The sequence below is a fragment of the Lupinus angustifolius genome, chromosome LG19 (genome assembly GCF_001865875.1).
Source record: "Lupinus angustifolius cultivar Tanjil chromosome LG19, LupAngTanjil_v1.0, whole genome shotgun sequence".
In the NCBI taxonomy this organism is placed as follows: Eukaryota; Viridiplantae; Streptophyta; class Magnoliopsida; order Fabales; family Fabaceae; genus Lupinus; species Lupinus angustifolius.
The window spans coordinates 12,199,213-12,223,399 of NC_032027.1; the positions used below are offsets into that span (position 1 = coordinate 12,199,213).

Sequence of the window (24,187 nt, forward strand, 5' to 3'; positions counted from 1 at the left end):
GGTAAAGAAAACGAAACCAAACAAACAACACCCAACCTCGTTAATAACGAAGTCATTCATTGAACATAAGAAAAAACCTAAACAAACACAACTTTCACGGTTTCACTATAAATTATAATTATATTTCATTTTTCACTCAAAAACTCACACTCTTTGTGCACTCCGTCATTGAATTTGGATCTCTTCTCCAAATCTCTCAAAATGGTTTCTTCCATTGCTGGAACTTCTATGTCTCTCACCTTTCATTCCATGGTATTTTTTTCAGATCTCTTCTTTTCACTTCCATTTCTGTTTTAACTCATTCATTCTCATTATGTATTTTGATCCTTAGTTTTTATTCGTTTCTACAAGTTTTTTGCATTTTATTTTATTTTTATGTATTTGGGTCCTTGAATTCAGATTCAAGTTTTTAATTTTAAGGGATTTAACTCACAGTACCTTGTGTAAGATTTAGATGCTTTTTATAACAAAAAGGGGGAAAACAAAAATTTAAGAAGCTATGTACTGTTGGATTTTCACACTCCTTCATTGCAATTTGCAACCACCAAATCCACTTTTGAAAGTTGCAACAAAGATCAATTATTTTATTGCTTGTGAATGGTTTAGATGTAAATGATTTGTTTGTAATCATGAATTATGACATAATATAGAGGAATACTGCAAATAATTTTTTATACAATATAAATTACATCCTCGATTAATAACTACACACCATCTAAATCATTTGTCTAAAATTCGAGAAAATTTGAACAATGAGTATATAGTCAATAAGCTCTAAATTCTATACACTTTAAAAACATATATTACATTAATTGTGATGTACATAAAAGAGTATTATACAATTTTTATATTCTATGAAATGTGGTATATAACGTCTATATGATCAACTTTCTATTCAATGGCCGGTTTGATTGAATTTGTATTGTATAAAAAGTTGTTTAGCAGTGTAATAGGTTACTTTTTTCTTAACGGATCTTCTCTTGTTTATAATCATTAGATTTGATTGTTGTTTAGTTTCTCTTGGTCAGGGTTACTTCTAATTGCATTATACTTCTTGGATGTAAAAACAGGTTCCTTCTAGCAGGGTCTTTAACCCAAATTCAGTTTCCCTTTCAATCAAGGGAAGGAACTTTCCATCCATTACATTGCAGCCAAGAGCACCTCGGTTTCAAATTACATGTGCGGTGAGATTTTCATTTATAAGGCGACACGATTCTCCTTGCATCAATAATGGCATCATTTCGATTACTCTATGTAGTTGTATCATCTATATCTATAATTTCAAATGCTTATATGAGTTTTGGGTTTTGGAGAATTAATCTTCCCAGTTATCACTTTAGTTTCTACTAATGAAAGTTGATTTTATACTAAACCATCCCTGTTGAGAAAAGCTTGTGTTTTTGTTGCTGTTATTATTGGAGCTTGAATATCTTTTCTGTTGGAATTATCAAGAGTGGCATTTGAAATATTTATCATGGTGTAACCAGCACGGTCTTTATTATTTTGTGTAGGCTAAGCCAGAGACAGTGGAGAAGGTGTGCAACATAGTCAAGAAACAATTGGCACTGCCAGCTGAATCTGCTGTCACTGGAGAATCTAAATTTTCTGCACTTGGAGCTGATTCTCTTGACACGGTATTTTCTTAATGAACTATTTTTTCCTGTAGGTTATTGTGGTGTAAAGTCGCTATACCTCTATCGAAGGATATATTAATAATAAATATGTACGTTTGTAAGTATTCTGTATGCTTGATTGTATCTATGTTCTTTTTTGTTATTGAGAGAAATTCTAGTGAGCATTTGCTTGCCTTATTGAGATATTTTCTGTTTCTTCTTGGTACTTTTCCTGTTATTTTTGTTCTCTTGTGATACTGAGGAATACAAGGTTCTTTAAGGTTGGAAATTGATGATGGAATGGTGCACAAGTCAAGAGCTTCAAAGTCTTAATAATGATTGATGCATGTTTTCTTGTGCTTTTTCATGTATTTATGAAGAGCTGTCTTTTTTAGGCTATCAACATTCACAATTAGTACTTTTTTGCCAAAAAAGAAAACAAGTTAGGCTACCCTTCATGCCTCATGCCTAGTGATAATACGGTTTAATGCATGAGGCTCTCGCCTGGGTCTGAGGAGGGTAAATGTACTCAATCCCACCATTGCATTTGAACCTCCACTATAGGTCATAAGACAAACACCCTTATTGTTGTGCCGAGACTCACCCCACCCCTTCATGGCCTTGATGTAACCGGAAATACATATGGCAGAATGTTCAATGTTAAATGATAAAAGAAGTTTAGTTCTTAATTTCTAATTGTTATCTTAATGAAAAAATGTCCAAGGTTCTTTTATTTAGTTCTTACTTTATTAAATGACTCATTTTCTCTTCCCTTGGTGTTGGTTGCTATACTCAACCCATTCATGTGGTTCTATAACACAATATCTATGGTTTTTGTTTTACAATCTTAGATTATTTAGACATTTGAAATTTTTTGCAGGTTGAGATTGTGATGGGACTTGAGGAGGAATTTGGTATTACTGTTGAAGAAGAAAGTGCTCAGACCATCACCACAGTTCAAGAAGCTGCTGATTTGATTGATAAGCTTCTTGAAAGCAAGTAATAAACTAGCACAATGATTTGGAGCTTTTTGTTATATCTTCATGGAAGTTTTTTTTAATTATATCTATGGTATTTTAGTTTGATTGTTCCTCAAGTAACTGCTAGATATTGTCTGAAATGTACTTGGATGACTATAATACTAGTTTTCATTTTATTTTATTTGGTTGAATTGGTGTCTCTTTATGTTCCTGTTTAATGGAATGTCTTTAAAATCACCATAAAAATTAAGTTTTCAGATAACAATTTTATAAATAAACTTTCTCCATTGAGTAAGTAGCTGTACAATGATTGTTGTGTTTGTATGTTATCATTTACAGTATTCTTGTTTAGTTGTAACATTACCACTTAGAATTACTTCATAGGGTTTTTGTATTGCATACAACTATGTGATTGCAAATGTAACTTGTTTGGATTATTGGGTAAGCTCTCCTACAATGTCTAGGCTTTAGGATTTTCCTTTCTAGGTGATCCACTCTTCCCTTTTTCTCTTTATCTTTGTAGAGGTTTTCTAATCCTCTAATTTCCTAAAATTATATCTTTTTTCTCCAATAATATTTCCTCTATGCAGCATGGAATTGGACTTGGAATATGAAATAAAGTTGTAATAGTTTCACTTATATAAACCACCAACCAAGCCTTAGTCCCACCGTGTATGGTATTATTTGAAACTTGCCTATGTGTTCTTGTTGTTATGCAGTCCTGTCATAAGTTTCGATAAAAAGTAAATGTTGTGTTTGACAGTCGACAAACTTTGTCTAATTTTATGATATAAAGTACTTTTAATTATCATTTTATAAAATTTAAATATAATATTCAACTAAATCATTTTTAGTTTTTAACTCCATGTTAAGAATTCTGATCTTACAACTAGAGTTGCCTTGGTTAATTAAGAGAGATCACACACAGAACCTTAAACTTTTAGAATTATAATTTTGTTAAGTTATGACACAAACAAGTTGAGATTGATGTACCTCCCCCTCTTACTCATAAACATCAGAAACCTCATCACTGCCATCATTATCAACCCTTCATTTTGTTGCACCAAATCTAGGAAGTTTATTATATGAAATATTGCATGATGAGTTGATAATGATAGCAATTTTGATATGCTAAATTGAGTACCTCATCAAAGAATCGTATATGTCACACTTTGTGTCTATGTTCATGTGAAATAGGACAAGTGGATGTCTTTTCCTTTTTTGTACTACCAAGAATATTCTGAATTAATTCCTTTCGGTGTATGTGATTGTCTCTTTTAACAAGTGTCGTTCATAAAAATTGAATCCTTAACCTTTTGGTCATTCTAGAGATCTAATGTAGTTTTATAACACTAGATCAATATCCTGCTCATTTTCCTCTTTCATATAAGGTATATTTTGATATTCAAGAGAATTTCACTTAAAAATGTGAGATACCATGCTAATACAAAAAATGTGGCCACCAGAGTAAAAATGTTAAGGATGTGACAAAGACTTAATATCTCACATTGATAATGTAAGAGTTTTTTATACTATTAGTAAATCATCCACCATTGATTTATTAATCATTGACTTTTAAATAAAAATAATACAAATCAATGGTGGATGATGAGTTGATAATACAAAAAACTTTACACTGTCAGTGCACAGATTTTAAAGAAAAATCAAACATCTTCATTAAAATATTTTCTATCAATTAAACATAGTTACTCAAGTTAGTTTCTCTAGTTGTTTCTTTATATAATGTTTTATAAAGATTATATTAGTTAAATGTAAGTTAATAATCAAATAATGATAATTTTCTTTGGATTGATTTCGACTGAGTTTTTTTCTCGTTGAATCTCTCAAACCTGAAATTTTTGGGAAAACATAAAATTCTCCCCACAACCTAAATTTGTGCATTACAACCTTTTCACATATATTATTTGGTACAAGCACACATATTTATCTTTAGGGTGGAGTTCATAGTTGAGTCTTCAGATTTTCACAAGCAAATAATTTGGCAAGTTTGAATATATTTATGAATAACGCATAGGCTAACACAAGAATTTGCACTGAAAATAAATTTGATAAAAAAAAAATACAAAGTAGAGTAGACTACAAAGATGACATGCAAACATGACAAAAGAAAATACACATGAAGATAGAAGATCATTAATAAGAGTAGACTACAAAGTAGCATCATTATGAGAAAAAAAATACACATGAAGATAGAAGAACTTAATATGGAACAAGGATCTCGTACTAATGAAAACATATTATATTAATTAAAAAATTAAATATTTATCCTGTTTTTACTTCGTTATTATTGATATGAGATAAAATTTGAAACATAATTTTGGACATCAAATCTTTATTGTTAAATATACTATTTTGATACCCCAAAGAATAAGACAGCAAAAACAGACAAAACAGGATTACCTAAACATTATTACTATAAAAATTTCTCATATGGTTGGGTAGCATGTGATTGATAATTGGAAAAAAAAAACAGTAAGAAAAACACAATTCTTAATGAGATAAGGTGTCTGTCACGTGAACTTGACTGCAATTTGAAAATTATGGACACTTGGTACATGCATTCAACCTTGTGCCACCTCAATAGATGACATGCAAACATGACAAAAGTTTGAAGCAACTCTTGTTTTCAATCTGAACAAGGTTTCCAGCTAGAAGCATAGTGAAGGTGGAAAATAAAAAAAGCTTTTAAAAAGTTCAATCATGGGTCTCTGATTATAAAGATAAAGGACCTTTTAACATAATTAGAAAACAAAAAGTAAGGCCAACCTCAATAATTACAACTTGGGAAATCAACAGTAAAATCATAAAAGAAGGAAAGAAAAGTCACAGTTGTCAGCAAAATTATTATCAACCAAATCAATAAAGTGACACTGCTTCCTTACAATGACAACCAAAACTTAACACATTACTAACAAAAAGTTTGAATCTAATGGTGTAAGGTTATATTAAATTTTTAAAAAGACTGAAAGGTTAAAGATTCGATTTTTGGAAAGAACACTTATTAGGGGTAACTATACATTCTAAAATAGATTAGTTCCTTATATATTTACCTATAGATGAAGAGGATATCCTTGTACAAAACAAAAATCCTTAATACTTATAGGAGTTAGTTAAATGAATTAAATGGGCATCACAATTTTCTACTTGAATATATTTATTGAAAAGGGTATCACTATATATAAAATTATAATATACTACAAGGTGGTGATGAAAAAGTAATCATACAATAAAGAGAATCTAGCTTACAATAATTGGAATATGCCACAACAAAATTGACTCAAACTCTAATATACTGCATATACCAGTATGATGCTAAACCTGTAAAAGAAACAATAGCTGGGTTACAAACTAGAGTTGTAGGAGCATTAGAAGACATTGATCCAAATGGTGAAAATGCAGAAAGTGGTCCTGGAGCAACCATGTCATCTGGGTTTGAACTTGGATTAGAAGGAATGGTGGGGATTTCAGAGCCACCAGAAGTTGGTAACACATCACCAGGAGAAGAAGGAAAGAGTGGAGCAATGTCTGGTGATAATTCTTGGAAAGGAGATAGTGAAGATGGAGAAGGATCTTTCAGTGTTGAAGGTGAAGTAGATAGAGTAGGAACTTGTGGAATTGTTTGTGAATATGATGAATGCAAAGGTGATGGCATGAAGGATATAATGATCATTAGCACCAAATAAACACTGATTGAAGCCATTATATCAAAGTAACACAGTCACTACCTTGAAATGGATATTATTGTATGAGAATTTTATGAGAGAGATGGAAATGTGAAGCTTTAAGTGGAAATAATGATGGCAACCCTTCAATTCAAGACCTCAAGTTCTGCAGGTCCCAATATATATATATATATATCAGCCCATACCTAAGACTAGGTGGGGTTACATGGGCCAGTATCATGTGGCTAATGTCTATTGGATGTTCATAAAGAGACAAAGATTGGAAAAGGTTTGCATGTGATGGGTTTGGTAAGAGAATCCTTTTTTGTCCGTGATGTTTTGGTGCCCTACAGCTCTTTATTTTCTGTTCATCCTTAATGCTTTGTTTGGTTGACAAGAGAAAATGATAAGAGAGAAATATGGGAGAAAGAAAAGGTGAGAAAGAGAAAGAGAAAGAGGAAAAATAGAGTAAATTTTTGTGATATTTGGTATAAGAGAAGAATGAGAGAAAATGAATATAAATAAATATTTTTTCTCTTTCTCTCCATTTCTCTTCTAATTCTCCCCCCCTCTTTTCTATCTTCTCTGACTCTACCAACCAAACTCAACCTAAAGCTATTGTTAATTATGGGTAAATGTCCATCTCAATAAGTGTTGTTTATGAGAATCATTTTTTTGGCCTTTTGGCTTATCTGAGGATTGAGTGACGCCTTACACCATTAGACCAAAGCCTTTTTGGTGCAGTAGTTCTGGTATGGGGCTCTTTTTTGTTAATTCAAAATCCTACCAAATCCTACAGCTATGTTTTTGTTTTCTTGTATCATAACTGTTCCTGTTTTTTTTCCAAAATTATAAAGAAAACAACAAACATAATAGAAGGATTTTAATTTTACTGCGTATGCATAAGATAGCAACAAGTTATAAGTTTTTATTCTAAGAAGGGTTTGTCTCTGTGAAGAAAAGACATGTGTGCTTATATAAAGGAGGTGAAACAATAAGTACCAATGTATATCATGTTGATGCATTTTTTTGAGGATTTGTCTAATGATGTTTGTTGTTTCACACTTTTGTAGCTCTCTTACTTAACTTGTGTTTAAAATAATTTAGATTCTAAGAGGCAATTTTCTATGACAATTGGGCAGTGAGAAAATGGAGAGGCAATTCTAGCCAAAACTATTTAGACTCCCACTCTAATATTTTAACATGCTAGTTTAATCTTTAAAGAGAGAAATAATGATAAAGATTAATGTCAAGAATATGATCAGATGCTAGTGCAACCAATTAAACTCATCAGTTTATGCAAATTCTAGGTGGGAAAAGTCCTTGATTTATACTAAAAAATTGCCTTCATCTAGAATCTAGAAGGACTGAAAAACAGGTAAACAATTAATTAGAGAAGTTACATATTCTACTCAAATGCAGCCACTGCAATTCCAAGGCTGCTACTAGCACAGCAGCTTTGGCTAAAATAGGAACACTGAACTTTTTAGTTCAGAAATAATCACTTCAATCCTTGAAATCTCTGGTATGGATATTGATAGCACTGGTATCAATAAGAACACGAAATAGACTAGAATTACAAAGGAAAAGCCCCTACCCAGAATCTACTTGATTCTGCTAGGGTTCTATAGAATTTTATTAGAAGAAGATTGATTACAAATGATGGAATTCACCTAAGGATCCCACGACCCTTCCCACATTGATTCCTCAATCAGTTTTAGCTAAAAACCAGCCTAACCTCCTTTCCCGCCTATTGTGCTATTTAAAGGCACAAATCCTAACTAACTATAACTGCCACAAGGGTATAGCAGTAATCCTGCTATCCCTGAACCCAAACACCCCTCTTACCTCTCTTGTATACATTTTTAATGATAGGCTTTGGCCTATCAATACCCTCCCCTAATAGACTCAACTTGTCCTCAAGTTGGAAATCTGGAAAATTGTCTTGAATGTTGGCTGCCCTTTCCCAAGTGCAGTCATGTTCAGGCAAGTTCTTCCATTTGATCAAAACTTCACTCTGATCCTGAGCATCCTTCCTGCTATCCCTGACTTCTTCAGGAGTGGCTTGTAGCTCCCATTCTTCATTTAGCATGGGTGGCAGAGCCTGAGGTTGTTGATGAGGCTTCAATGCTTGCTTCAAGAGGGATATATGGAACACATGGTGAATTCTAGCTTGGCTAGGTAGGGCTAATTTATAAGCCACTGGTCCTATCTTTTCAAGCACTTGATAAGGGCCATAATACCTTGGAGCTAATTTGGCACAAGGTCTCTTGGCCAAGGATTTCAGTTTGTAAGGTTGCAATTTAAGATACACCCAATCTCCTACCTCAAAAGCCAATTCCCTTCTATGTTTATTAGCCTGTTGCTTCATCAAATTCTGAGATTTTGCCAAGTTATCCCTCAATTCAGCCAGTACACTATCTCTGTTAGCAACCATAGTGTTAACTTCCTCTACCTTAGAAGGTATATCCCCTGCTCTGAGTAATGTAGGAGGATCTCTCCCATACAAGGCTCTGAAAGGGGTCATCCCTGCTGAATTGTTGTAATTGGAATTGAACCAAAACTCAGCCCAATGCAACCATTCAAGCCACTGTTTAGGTTTAGGATCCACAAAGCACCTAAGGTAAGTCTCCAAGCACCTATTAGCCACTTCAGTCTGCCCATCAGTTTGGGGATGATATGAAGTGCTAAACTTCAATTGAGTGCCTGCCATCTTGAATAATTCCTTCCAAAAGTGGCTCAAAAATAAAGAATCTCTGTCAGATATTATGGAAGTAGGGAAGCCATGCAATTTCACCACTTCTTTCACAAACAAAGTAGCCACATCCTTTGCTGAATAAGGATGCCCCAAAGGGAAAAAATGGGCATACTTAGTCAACCTATCTATGACCACAAAGATAGTGTCCTTACCCCTTATTCTAGGTAATCCTCCAATGAAGTCCATAGAGATATCCATCCAAACATGTTGAGGTATAGGTAGAGGTTGCAGTAAGCCTGCTGGAGCTAATGTAGAATACTTGTTTCTTTGACAAATTTCACAACCTTCCACAAATCTTCTGATATCTGCCTTCATACCATCCCAAAATAGGAAGCTAGCTATTCTCTTATAGGTCCTAAAGTGCCCAGAATGGCCACCCATAGGAGTGTCATGACATTCTGCAAGAATAATGGGGACTCTGTTGGATGTTTTTGGCAAAACCAACCTTCCTTTGTAATACAACACACCCTTCTTCAACTTATAATCTGGATGTGAATCAGGAGAAATGACCAATTCCTGCATGATTCCCTGCCACTTGGAATCCTGCTGTAATTCATCAATCCAAATCTCCCTTTCTGCATTTGAGACCAGGGATAGGGAGGAGTAGAATTGCTTCCTAGAAAGAGCATCAGCAACTGAGTTCTCCCTACCTGGCTTATATTGAATTTCAAAGTCCAAACCCACCAATTTCACTGCCCATTTGAACTGCTCTTCTGAAAATAACCTCTGATCAGTTAGGAATCTCAGACTCTTCTGATCTGTTTTGACTATGAAATGCCTCCCCATTAGGTAATGCTTCCATTTCTGGATGGCTTGGACTAAGGCCATGAGCTCTTTTCATAAACTGATTTGTGTTGAGCCCTTTCTGATAATCCTTGACTCCAAAAGGCCAATGGCCTTCCCTCTTGCATTAGAACTGCTCCTAGACCCTTACTGGATGCATCAGTTTCCACTACAAACCCTTTTTTCTGATAATCCTTGACTCCAAAAGGCCAAGGGCCTTCCCTCCTGCATTAGAACTGCTCCTAGACCCTTACTGGATGCATCAGTTTCCACCACAAACCCTTTACTGAAATCAGGGACTGCTAGCATAGGGAGGTCCACCATAGCAGCCTTTAGGGCCTCAAAAGCAGAGGTGGCCTCTCCTGACCACTGGAAGGCATTCTTCTTTAGCAACTCAGTAAGTGGCTTAGCCAACTTACCATAGTTCTTCACAAATTTCCTGTAGTAACCAGTTAAGCCCAGGAATCCTCTAAAGCCTTTGATGTTTGAGGGTTGAGGCCAGGATTGCATAGCCTCTACCTTAGTTAAGTCTGCTGAAACCCCACCTTCTGATATGATGTGGCCTAGATACTCAATACTGGTTTGGCCAAAGCTACATTTCTTCAAATTGGCTTTGAGTGAATGATCCAGTAAGGTGACCAGTACTGCCTGCAAATGGAGAGTGTGAGAAGCCAAATCAGGGCTATAGATTAGAATATCATCAAAGAATACTAGAGTGAACTTCCTTAAGTAGGGCTTCAGGATGTCATTCATGAGAGCTTGAAAGGTAGATGGAGCATTGGTCAAGCCAAAAGGCATGACAAGGAACTCATAGTGGCCTTCATGTGTCCTAAAGGCTGTTTTCTCCACATCTTCTTCCCTCATCCTTATTTGATGGTACCCTGCCTTCAAATCCAGCTTGGAAAATACCCTAGCATCACCCAACTCATCCAGCAATTCTTCAACTATAGGGATAGGAAATTTGTTGGGGATGGTAATCTTGTTTAAAGCCCTGTAGTCTACACAGAATCTCCACCCTCCATCCTTTTTCTTGACCAAAATTACAGGACTCGAATATGGACTTATGCTATGCCTAATGACACCACCTTCTAACATTTCAGCTACCAACCTTTCTATCTTAGACTTCTGATAGTAAGGGCACTTATAGGGCCTTATATTGGGTATATCAGCATGATCCTTCAAATAGATAGCATGATCATGTGTCCTAGGGGGAGGAAGCCCCTGAGGATCCAGGAATACCTCTTGGTATTGCTGCAACAAATCAATCAAAGCATCTGGAATCTCTGGTTCTGGTCCTGGTTGCAGGGGAGGTTCAGATTGCAACAACATACCCTGCCCTTCTTGTAGTAGTACCTGCATAAGAGCTCCATAGAATACCTCTGTTTTGGTTAAAGCTGGATCCCCTGTCAAGGTGATTAGGGCCCCTTCCTTCTTCACAGTTAGGGTCATCTTACCAAAGTCAGCCTTCACCTCCCCCAAGCTTGCCAACCACTCCAACCCCAACACAACATCTACACCCTTCAACCCAAACAGATAGAAATCCTGGACTACCATCTAGTCCTACAAGACTAATTCCAGCCCTGAGCACCTACCAACACAACTAATTTGGTGCCCATCACCCACCTCCACAGTATAGGGCCTAGTCTTCTCTACCTTTAGATTCAGATTCCCCACCAACTTCTTAGAAATGAAATTATGGGAGGCCCCACAATCAATCATGAACACCACTAGATTATTGCTGATTGTGCCTCTTACCTTCCAGGACTTGGTAGAAGTGAGCCCCTTCATAGAGCATAGGGACAGTTGCAAAGAATCCAAGTCTTCCCCTCTACTCTCCAAGGTTGCTTCTTCATTATCCTCCTCTTCCTCAGCCAAAATGATCATACTCAGTTGCTTATTTCTGCACACATGCTCCCTGGAATATGGTTCATCACACCTGAAGCATAGGCCCTTTTCTCTCTTCTCCTTCATCTCAGTGCTAGAGAGCCTTCTGAATTCCCCTCTCCCCCTAGCACCATCTCCATCTTGAGAAGCCTTATGAGGGCCCACTGCACTACCCACAGAAGAACTCTCCTTCCTACTACTAGTGGCAGATGTAGGATCTAAGGAGGTTACCTTGCCATAAGAACCCCCCTAAAAGGCCCAACAGATCTAGTATAGGACAGATTAGGCCTCTTTGTTACCACCATATTCTTTTGCTCAATAAGAATAGCTTTCCTAATTATCTCATGCAAGGTGGATAACTCATATACCCTCACCTCTACCCTTATATCTTCTCTTAACCCATTAAGGAAAACTCCCCTTACAAATTCTTGGTTGACCCCCTTGAGGGCCCCAGCATACCTCTCAAATTCTTCTACATAAGCTTCCACCGTGCCTTCTTGCTTCAAGGACAGGAGCAATTCAAAGGGATTCTGCACCATAGAGGGTTGAAACCTCCTTACCACTGCCAATTTGAACCCCTCCCACGTAGGAGAAGGGTTACACCCTTCCCACCATTGGAACCAGCTTAGAGCCTTCCCCTCCAGGGCAACCATTGTGGCTTGCATATTTTCTTCCTCTGTTACAGATCTGAGTGTGAAATACCTCTCCAGTTTTTGCACCCACCCAAACGCATCATCCCCCAAGAAAATTGGGATCTCCAATTTACGCCAACGATCCAACCCATGTTGATCCCTTCGACTTTCCACCTCTTCATCATTCTCACTTCCTTCCCCCAATGAGCTCCCTTTTCTTTCAACCCCTAACTTGGCGACAATAGCAACTAACAAATCTTCGGTTTTCTGCATTCGAGCCTCATTCAACTCCAATCTGAGACGAATTTCTTCCCTTTCTCTTCGTGCATCATCACGATCCTGAACTCCATTATCACCTTCTTTAGCCATACTTCTTGTTGACACCATAAACTTCAATTCAACGGCAGCGGTGGCAGTGTTCCCACTCCTCAGGCACCAAGAAAGGTGCTCTGATACCAGTGATAGCACTGGTATCAATAAGAACACGAAATAGACTAGAATTACAAAGGAAAAGCCCCTACCCAGAATCTACTTGATTCTGCTAGGGTTCTATAGAATTTTATTAGAAGAAGACTTATTACAATTGATAGAACTCACCTAAGGATCCCACGACCCTTCCCACACTGATTCCTCAATCAGTTTTAGCTAAAAACCAGCCTAACCTCCTTTCCCGCCTATTGTGCTATTTAAAGGCACAAATCCTAACTAACTATAACTGCCACAAGGGTATAGCAGTAATCCTGCTATCCCTGAACCCAAACACCCCTCTTACCTCTCTTGTATACATTTTTAATGATAGGCTTTGGCCTATCAGATATTGATAATATCATTCAATTCAATAAGCATTGTTTGCATGCATAACGAAAGCGGGATTCGCTGCACAAATAAGTGAGGGATGCTTCTACTCCAGGACTCTAGGATTACACTGATCTTGGGGAGATTGGTTACTAGACCAGTGGTGGCTAAACAGTAAAATTATACATTCAGAAGCTATATCAGCAATATTGGTTTCATTTGAAGTACTCAACTCTAGTAAGACACAAATGTTGTTTGCCAAGTCTGCTATATCTGTTATGCATTGCTGGGGATCAAGATCAACAGCACCACTCATCTCAGAAGGATAGTCACCTTTGAGAGTTGGTTCTGTTGTGTAGCAGAAGCCTTTTGCACATGTGATAGAACATGCCAGAAAAGCCTTCCGCAGCTTCCGAGTTGGTTCCAGCAAATCTTATGAAACATAGATCTGTTGTCTCAAATCATATGGCATATGTTGTCCCATGCCAATGAAAACATGACATATCAATTAAAAATTTGAAGTCTTCAATATTATTGTTGTTTTTGCTTCATCATCATTAGTACGGGACATCAGATCAAGATTCAATCTTCCATACCCTTTGCATATACAAGCTCAAGAAAATTGCCAATCCTCCTAACCACCTTTAATTGAGAGAGTGACTTGGACTCCATTTCCAGAGCAGAAGCCAGAGCCAGACACAACTTAACATGATTCACATTTGCATTGGACAGATCACCAAGCAAGAACTCAAAGCATTATGAAATTGTCTTCAGATGTAAAATGTCTGGAATTGTAATATAACTAGGCTCTAGTAGCATGACAAGAAGTTCTGCTCTGTGCATAGATGGAAATGGGATCTTCATCTTCAATCAAGGTTGGGTAGAGTGGATGAAAATGGGCATTTAATATGAATTTCAGGTCTTTCAATCTCTTCTCTTCTTACACTGGTTCACTCAAAACAATAATAATCAAGTAGCATAGAATTTTAAGGCGCAACCAAGTGTATTAAACTTAGGCATTTCACTTTATCAAGACAACAACAACTAAGTCTTAATCTCACTAAATGGTGTCCCTAATTTCACTTTGTCAAGACAAATATATCAAGTTCCTAAGCAAAAAAACAATCCCGTGTTTTCATTAGTTAAAGAACTAGCGAGTATATCTCAACTGATCAGGCAAGAGTACTCAGGAAAGAAACAATATATAGTGGCTTCATCACTGACCTTAACTGTGTTTCCACGAGTTTGATTAGATTCCCTAACTTTAGCAGGACTTCAAGGCATAACAACTTAGTGATGAAATATGTGGCTATAAGTCTGTGATGTCATAGGTCCGAGTTCTATGAATCTTTCTAAATAAAATATCACCGAGGTAAAGAATGACACGCTTAGTAAATTCATAGCATGATAGAAATCACTGTCAAGACTCGTTTATTACACCAAACATAGCCATGTTTAGAAGATTTGAGCTGATTTGCTGTTCACGTTGACTTCCCTTGACAAGAGCAGAAGCCAAGTCCTTGAATGAGAGTTTCTCCATAACAGATTGAGTGCTAGGAAGATTGATACGAACAAGTGCACCAAACATGATCCTTATTATATTAAATATTGCCTTGGTTGGTCTACTAATAGGTTGGTTTACTAACACTTAGCGCATGTTTTAAAACATGAGGCACCTCTTCATTTGTTTATTGCAGGTTGCAGATTGCAGGCCTTTCTCCAATTCTGGTTGGTTCGTGATTGTTAGGTATCAGTGGTTACAATACACCTAGAAGGGGGGGGGGGGTTAAATAGGTGTCGCGGTTAAAGTAGTCGGTTTTCGAAACTCAACAATTTATGCTGAATCACCCTAATTAATCAATTACAGGATGAAGATAATCGATTAACAGAACAACCTTAATTGATTAACAGAAACAGAATAATCGATTAACACAACAATTTTAATCGATTAAACAGAAACAGTAAGCAATTACAGAAACGATTAAATGCAGAACAGTTAACTGATAATGAAACGAATAACAGAGCTTACAAATTGTACATCAGAATAGCATCCAGTAGTATACGAACAGAATGTATCAATTTGAATCTAATATACCAATTAATCGATTGAAAAACAGTAAAGAGAGAGAGAGAAAACAAATCCTGCAACGCGAATTTTTTATCCTGGTTCGTTTGCTGTCCACTGCAAACTACATCCAGGCCTCCCGGCTGACTTGGGAGATTTCCTTCACTATAACCGAATCAATGTAATTACATACACATTATTCAATTACAACACTTAGCAAATTACAAGAAAACAAAGAAACCATTCAATGGTTTGACTCCCTTCCTACCGACAAAGAAAACGTTTCTTTCGGCGTAGCCCCAGCCAAAGAATCTCTCGTTCTTTCCTTTTCTTACACTCTAAGCAATGAAGAAACACTCAATCTCTAACGGTGATAAGATACCACGAGATTCCATTTACAACAATTATACAGCAATTACAAGAGTAAAATAAAGCTATTACAAAGCTCAAATATAACAAGAAGGCTTTACTCTAATGCACATCTAATACAAACTCATGTGAAATGACAAGTATTAGTTATGAAAACAGAAGTTACAGAATCATAAAACTTCAAGAAAAAGCATCAAAATATGCATGAACATGTGAGGGAAAACATGAGAAATTATAACATGAAATGCACTCAATCCTAAAGCATAGAATCTCTCATTTCTAAACTCACAAATGCACTTAACAAATAGATGCAACAATTAACACGTAAAATGCTCTAACTCTCTAATAAATGCAACATGCAACTTATGAGATTAATTCTGAAAACGCAGTTTATAAAGAATCAGTCCAGAACCCCAGATAATCGATTAAATGCCATCTTAATCGATTAACGGGACTAAAAATTATAACTGATTCTGGTTTTCAGTTTCAACAACTTAAAAAAAATCAGTTAGGTTAATCGATTAACGTAAAGCCTTAATCGATTAACAGCATTTAAAAACGTGTTCCAGTAGCAACCACTTTTCACAACAGTTGGGTTAATCGATTAAAGGATTGGTTAATCGATTAACAGTAAATAAAATGTGTATTTCAAAATACCAAACATCAAATACGTTATGCACTTAGATGATACATGTTTAACACTTAGTTTTATGCCTAGAATGCACATATACATGTATTTATGTAATGCATGAACATATTATGAAATGACATATCTCATGGATGAAATGATTTAAAAGATATATGCATATGAGACATGTATTAGGTGCCCTAAGCCTTGACTCAACTTAAACTAGAATCTAGTCTAAGCCTAGTACCAAACAAAGACTTAAGCACGTTGATTTGTTGGTGATCTTCAAGCTCTTTTAGGCACAAGTTGTCCTCATCAAAACCATGACATATTAGGAGAGCTTTTCAAAGTGTTCCTCTTGACATGCACACTTTCAGTGATCAAGCCTTGATTGATAGCTTATTCTTGCAGATTGCAAGCCTTTTGGATTGGCTTTAGTAGCAGAGCATCTCTGTTTTAAACACATGTTAAAAGTGCCTCTATTAGTTTGTTAGGAAGTAGTTGCATTCAGTTTTTTCTGTTGCTTTCATTCCAAGCAAGACCAACTGATATAAGAGTATGGTCCTTGCTTTTGTAATTCACTGAATATTCTACTTCTTCAATAAACATCAATGCACAATGGAATCCTTTATGGTATTAGAGCTCTCCAAGTGAGAGCTCTGTTGCTAAGGCCATTCCTTCACATCTCCTTCACAACTTTCTCATACCTTCATGCCCAACATAGATCAAAGCCATGGATACTGAGTGAGACCAAATGCAACAAACCCATCAAAATTCTGATGCAACACAAAGCCCATACTACTTACACCCTGGAGAGAATCCAGGATTCTCTTTGGTATCAACCCCTATTGATGGAAGAAATTATGAATCTTAGTCAAGATCCATGAAAAGGGCACTCAACTCAAAGAATAAATTCAAGTTTGTCAACGGAGCAATACAAATTCCACACACATCTGATCCAATATATGATTCTTGGGAGAGATGCAACAACATGGTGATCTCTTGGATCACAAGATCATTGACACAACAAATTGCTCAGAGTATTGTGTATATAGGGAATGCACAAGAACTTTGGGAAAACCTCAAGGAACGATTCTCAAAGGGGGATCATTTCAGGACATCTGATCTCCTTCAAGAGATTCACTCAATGAAGCAAGGTGATAGAGATGTCTCCACCTTTCACACAGATATGAAAACAGTTTGGGATGAACTAGAGTCCTTGAGACCTATACCAGTGTGTACCTGTCCTGTAAGGTGCAGCTGCAACATGCCTAGGATCATGAGGACCTACAGAGAACATGAGCACATTATATGCTTCCTCAAGGGCCTTGGTGAACAATTCGACACAGTAAGAGCTCAGATCCTCCTTATGGAACCACTGCCATCCATGAACAAGGTCTTTTCATTAGTCTTGCAACAAGAGAGGCAACATGAAGGACCAGAATTTGACAACAAGAGGGTGGTCAATTCCATCAACTCTACCCAACCTTGGAGGAATCAACCTAACAGGAGCTCAAACAGAGGAAACACTGATTTTAGTAACAAGAAGAGGCATCAAACAAATACATGGACAAAAATTACTCAAGAACCTCAGGACCAGGGAATAATAACAAAGTGTGCACTTTTTGTGGCAAAGAGAGACACACTGTAGAGACATGCTATTTCAAGCATGGATTTCCACCTAATTTCAAGTTTAAGGCCAAACAAGAAGATGGATTTGTCAACATTGTTCACGCTGACCAAGACAAGGGACAAGAAATAATGCATAGAGAATCATGCAACACACAAACAGAACAACCTCTGCAGATAACTAGCCATGAACACATAATCAATCAAATGAGTCAAGATTACCTCAACAAGGAACACTCTGAAGTATCAGGTACAATTCTCAACAATGAAACATGGATTTTAGATAGTGGTGCTACTGACCATGTTACAAATAATGCATCAAACTTTACAAAAATTTGCTCCATCAAACCCATACATGTGAGGTTGCCAAACAATATTACCATGGTTGCCAACCATTCAGGAACCATTCATTTAACACACACACTTACTCTGCATAATTGTTTATACCTGCCTAGTTTCAAATACAATATAATTTCTATTAATAAGCTGGCTTGTTCCTTAAGATGCAAGCTTGTCTTTGATAAGGATTTTTGTTTGATTCAGGATACGACTTCCTCGAAGATGATTGGGCATGTTGAAGCCTATAACAGTTTATACATTCTAAGTAGAAATCATAAAGTTGTTGATAAACACTTACATGTAGTTGGATATGTAAACAATCATAATGTTCCTGTTTTTGATGTTTGGCACCTTAGATTGGGCCATCCTTCCTTATCTGTTTTACAGGATATAAATAAGCAATTTCCTTTTGTTAAGTTTGATTCTAAGCTTGTTTGTGATACTTGTCATACTGCCAAACAATCTAGGTTGCCATACTCAAGGAGCTCATCCTTCAGCCTTAATCCCTTTGACCTCATACACATGGACATTTGGGGTCCTCTTAGCATCCCTACTCTCCATGGTCATAGGTACTTCTTGACCATTGTGGATGATTTTAGTAGGTATACATGGGTTTATCTTATGACCAATAAATCTGAGGCAAGGAACTTGGTGCATAACTTTTTTCAGCTAGCCAACACCCAACACAATAAGAAGATCAAGGTCATTAGGACCGACAATGACTTGGAATTTATTCAACCCAATTTCTATGATCAACTTGGTGTCATTCATCAAAAATCCTGCGTTGAAACACCACAACAGAACTCTGTTGTTGAAAGAAAACACAGGCACATCCTAAACACCACTCGTTCCCTCCTTTTCCAATCTAACATGCCTAAAGCTTTTTGGGGTTATGCTGTCCTTCACTCCATTCATCTGATCAACAGGTTGCCCACCCCTGTTCTTAATTCTAAGTCACCATATGAAGCCTTGTTCAACAAGCAACCTGATCTTAGTTACCTGCGTGTGTTTGGATGCCTTGTTTATGCTTCCACCCTCACAAATAATAGAACCAAGCTTGATCCTAGAGCAACCAGATGCCTCCTCCTTGGTCATGCCATTGGGACTAAAGGGTACCTTCTATACAACTTGCACATCAGGAATATTTTCTTGTCTCGCAATGTCATCTTTCATGAGCATATCTTTCCTTACCAAGTCACATCCAATTCTGATCATGAGTCTGCCAAGTTTGAAAGTATCCTACCCTTGCCTACAACACCATCACCTTCCCCCAACCTTCCCTTTCATGATGACACAATTATCAGCCAAAACAGTATGCCCTGCATTGACTCTCCCAGCCACACTCCTACTCCTCCAACCTCACCTATTCCTCATACTACTGAAGCTCCCACCAAAAGGCCCCTTAGGTCCACACACCCACCTAGGTACCTCCAGGACTACCACTGTAACTACTTGAACTCTGTCCCCACCTCACAACATCAGAACATTAAGCACCCTCTTGAACATGTCCTATCCTATGACACCCTTTCCACCAACCAGTTAATATTTACTTTGTCCATCACTTCCCATATTGAGCCAAAAACCTATAATCAAGCCATAAAATCCACTGATTGGGTCGAGGCCATGAACAATGAGCTTGCTGCCTTACACCTTAATAACACTTGGACCCTTGTTACCCTTCCTCCCAATAAAAGAGCCATTGGATGCAAGTGAGTCTACAAACTCAAATACAATGCTGATGGCAGCATTGAGAGACACAAGGCACGTCTTGTTGCCAAAGGATACAATCAAACCGAAGGATTGGACTATAATGAGACTTTTGCTCCTGTCATCAAACTTACCACCATTCGGTTACTGTTGGCTTTGGCTGCAACACAAGGCTGGACTTTACACCAGCTTGATGTCAATAACGCCTTCCTTCATGGGGACCTTGATGAAGTTGTATACATGACCTTACCCCCTGGTGTGCATAGCACCAAGCCTAATCAAGTTTGTCAATTAAATAAATCCCTTTATGGCTTGAAGCAGGCTAGTAGGCAATGGTTGGCCAAGTTATCCTCCTCCTTCTTTCTTTGGGATACAAACAATCCCAACATGACCATTCTCTCTTTACCAAAACCAATGCCAATTACTTCACTGCCTTGTTGATCTACGTTGATGATCTAATATTGGCTGGAAATGACACAAGTGTCAAAGATCATCTTGACTCACAATTTAAAATCAAGGACTTAGGAAACTTGAAATATTTCCTAGGCCTTGAAGTGGCTCGTTCTAAGATTGGCATTACATTATGCCAACGAAAATATGCCTTGGATTTATTACATGACACTGGCTTTCTCACTTCTAAACCTGCTCCAACACCCATGGTTAAAACCACTCATTTGCACCAAAATGACAGTGAGCTTTATCATGACCCTATATCCTACAGACAACTTGTAGGTAGGCTTCTCTACTTGACTAACACCCGTCCTGATATTACTTTTGCTGTGCAACAACTTACGCAATTCATGGCTGTCCCCACTGTCTTACACCACAAAGCCATGACCCGTATTCTTAGATATATAAAGGGAACACCTGGGCAGGGCCTCCTATATTCTCCTACATCCATCATACAAATCAAAGGGTTTTCTGACTCTGATTGGGCTACATGCCCCGACACTAGGAAATCCATTTCTGGTTATTCAATGTTCCTATGAGACTCCCTTGTTTCATGGAAATCTAAGAAACAAAATACTGTTTCTAGATCATCTTCTGAGGCAGAGTACTGTGCCCTTGCCATTGCATCTTGTGAAATTCAGTGGCTAACATATCTCCTCAATGACTTCCAAGTTCTTTACAAACACCCTGCTCTATTATATTGTGACAAAAATTCGGCAAGGTACATTGCTGCCAATGCTGTTTTTCATGAACGTACTAAACATGTTGAGATTGATTGCCATGTTATTAGAGAAAGATTAAACAACAAACTCCTTCAATTATTACGAATCTCCACTTTTGCTCAAGTAGCAGACATTTTGACCAAACCATTGGAACCTACTCTCTTCAAAACTAACTTAAGCAAGCTGGGAGTGATTAATATACATCTTCCAGCTTGAAGGGGGGTATTAAATATTGCCTTGGTTGGTCTACTAACAGGTTGGTTTACTAACACTTAGCCCATGTTTTAAAACATGAGGCACCTCTTCATTTGTTTATTGCAGGTTGCAGATTGCAGGCCTTTTTCCAATTCTGGTTGGTTCGTGATCAAGCCTTGATTGATAGCTTATTCTTGCAGATTGCAAGCCTTTTGGATTGGCTTTAGTAGCAGAGCATCTCTGTTTTAAGCACATGTTAAAAGTGCCTCAATTAGTTTGTTAGGAAGTAGTTGCATTCAGTTTTTTCTGTTGCTTTCATTCCAAGCAAGACCAACTGATATAAGAGTATGGTCCTTGCTTTTGTAATTCACTGAATATTCTACTTCTTCAATAAACATCAATACACAATGGAATCCTTTATATTATACATAAAAATGCCAAATATCTTACTATTATTACATATCAGACCATGCACAATTGCAATCATTACCAAATCCAAATATAAAAATGTGTAACCAAACAGATAAAAATAAATAGGAAGCACATATGATGAACCAGAAATGTGTGTCATTTTGTGTGTATCACTCTTTATGATCAGTTGACAAAATATATTTAAGTTAAAAATTTAATAATAAAATATTTTTCTGACCATCACGAAGAGTGAGACATTGAGTGATACACTATTTGGAACTAAGATGTCCACCCCTATGTCAAAGGGATGAGGATTACATGTAGGCATGACAAAACGGGCCGACCGACCCGTTTAGCCCATGCCCGCAATAATTTAAGCGGGCCGGGCATGCCCGCAATAGGTTAATGGACAAAAAGTCATGTCCTGCCCGTTTTAAAACGGGTTAATGGGCTAACGAGCGGTCCGCGGACATTTTGTAGAACATGGTCACTAACTCCTTGTGGCTGTGGGTGGGTGAAATAAAAGAATTGCAAATGTAAATATGTAAATATGTAATAATGTAAAGGAAATTGAGCCACTGGGCCAAAATTAAAATTTTAAAGGGTTGAATGTAATGCCGACAGCCCATTTAAAATGTCCGCTAAAAAAGCGGGCAAACGGGCCGGGCAATATGGGCTAACATGCAAAAATACTATGTCCTGCCCGCATTTTTTTGCGGGCAATGCGGGCTGGCCCACGGGCAATGCCCATATTAACATCCCTATTTACATGTCTCACTTTGTGTCCCAAACCAATTAGAAATTCTCATTTAATTAAAAAGAAAAGTTATAAAATTATAAATTAATATTTTAATATTATTTTATGAAATTTGATTCAGTATGGACATGAGGACAAGAAAATTCTAAGAGAGATGATCCTTGTCCACTCCAAAAGGTAGGTACCATACTAAAATTGTACTCCTTTTCTTCTTCTCTATGTAATGTAAGTGATAAATATGTATATGCATTCACTAATAAGAGAGATTAATTTATGTAACAAATTAAGTTTTTCACTAATCATATATAAACTACACCAACAACCAAGCCATACATAAAAATGATGAAAGAAGAAAAATGTTGCAAATATGTTATAGTACTATACATTTTATACTAAATTAGATAAAGCTTTTTAATATAAAAATTTTGAGGGGATTTTTTGAAACAAACTTGGGAAATATTCTCTTGCACCCAAAGCTGGTAGGGAGGTAATTCCAACTTCTAGCTTAAAGATTTTGGGTGATTAGCTTTCACTATGGCTTTTGCTCATTCCATATACAACAAGATACCTTGCATATGTGAAGTGAGTGTGTCCACATGTGGTATCTAGCACAACACTTAGGGTTAGTTTGGGAGTTGGATTTTGGAGGGGAATGAAGGGAAATGGGAGGCTTAGGATGCATAAAATACATTTGTGAGATGACTCCGAAGCCTTCCCTTTCCCTTCCTTCCCCTCCAAAATCCAACTCCCAAACTAACCCTTAGGTAACACTCACATTTATTTGTTAAGGTGCTATAAATTAATTATTTGAAGTTTTTATGGTTGTACAAAAAAATATCCTCTCACCCTATGACTAACAAACTAATCCTTTTAGGACGTATGTAACTGCTCATTCCAATAAATGTTTAAATATGAGGTCTAAATTGAATTGATATTTTAAAAAAAAACTTTAATTAAAAATAAATTTAGATTTGCACCATTAAATTTTTTTAAATGTCACATTTCACTATCTCTTTTGGCACTGGATCATGGAGAGGATCCATATTCATTACCTATGTTACACCTCATTTTGGAGCAGTGATATCCACTACAGTTATGCATGGCCCAATGCACATTACATTCATTGGTATTATAAATTTTTTATCTAATTTAAAAAAGAAAAACAGAATATATAAAAAAGCCACCAAGTTAGTAAATTTTGATCTCTGGCTAAAGAGTTTTATATATATATATATACTTTTAGATCAATTTATGTTCAAGAGTGACCTTAGGTTTGGTGCTCACCCTCTTCCATTTGGAGCTAAAATAATGAATTGATAACGCACTTGGATCAAGCTTCCACCAACTTCTTACATTGCCAAGTGCTTATGTTGGAACATGGTTTGTTGAAAACCATGAGTGAGAACTTTTGGGTGTGAAATATAAAAAACACCCAAGTCCCACATAGAAGAGTTTGAAAAAACAACTCTCAAAGTCCCACATGGAAGATTTTTGAAAAAATAAAAATTAAGCTCCCAAGTCCCACATGGGAGAAATGAGGAACATGAGAAAAATCTCATGTTATAAATAGAGGCTTTCTCCCTTCATTTTAACTGGCACCAAGTTGAAGGCATTTCCTCTCAACTTCTCTTTCTCCCCCTAATATTCCGCCAACGCATTTCTGGCAAACTTCTCCCCCTTTCTTTCCGTGGCACTTAAGAATTGGCACAGGAAGCCAAAGTGGGATTTCGAGAACTGACACTGGTAGTCAGTATTGTGGGTAAAGAATTGGCACAAGTAGCCATATT

The 24,187-nt window shown here is 36.9% G+C and overlaps 2 protein-coding genes across 2 annotated transcripts; one reads left to right on the forward strand and one right to left on the reverse strand.

Moving 5' to 3' along the window:
* On the forward strand, nucleotides 108-2,784 carry LOC109334339 (acyl carrier protein 1, chloroplastic-like). The gene is made up of 4 exons (XM_019570054.1): nucleotides 108-252; nucleotides 1,071-1,184; nucleotides 1,512-1,634; nucleotides 2,494-2,784. The coding sequence occupies exons 1-4, from the start codon at nucleotides 202-204 to the stop codon at nucleotides 2,614-2,616; spliced, it is 411 nt and encodes a 136-aa protein (XP_019425599.1). The 5' UTR covers nucleotides 108-201; the 3' UTR covers nucleotides 2,617-2,784.
* LOC109334338 (classical arabinogalactan protein 25-like) lies at nucleotides 5,759-6,457 on the reverse strand. The gene is made up of 2 exons (XM_019570053.1): nucleotides 6,357-6,457; nucleotides 5,759-6,317 (listed from the first exon to the last, which is right to left on the reverse strand). The coding sequence occupies exon 2, from the start codon at nucleotides 6,312-6,314 to the stop codon at nucleotides 5,892-5,894; it is 423 nt and encodes a 140-aa protein (XP_019425598.1). The 5' UTR covers nucleotides 6,315-6,317; nucleotides 6,357-6,457; the 3' UTR covers nucleotides 5,759-5,891.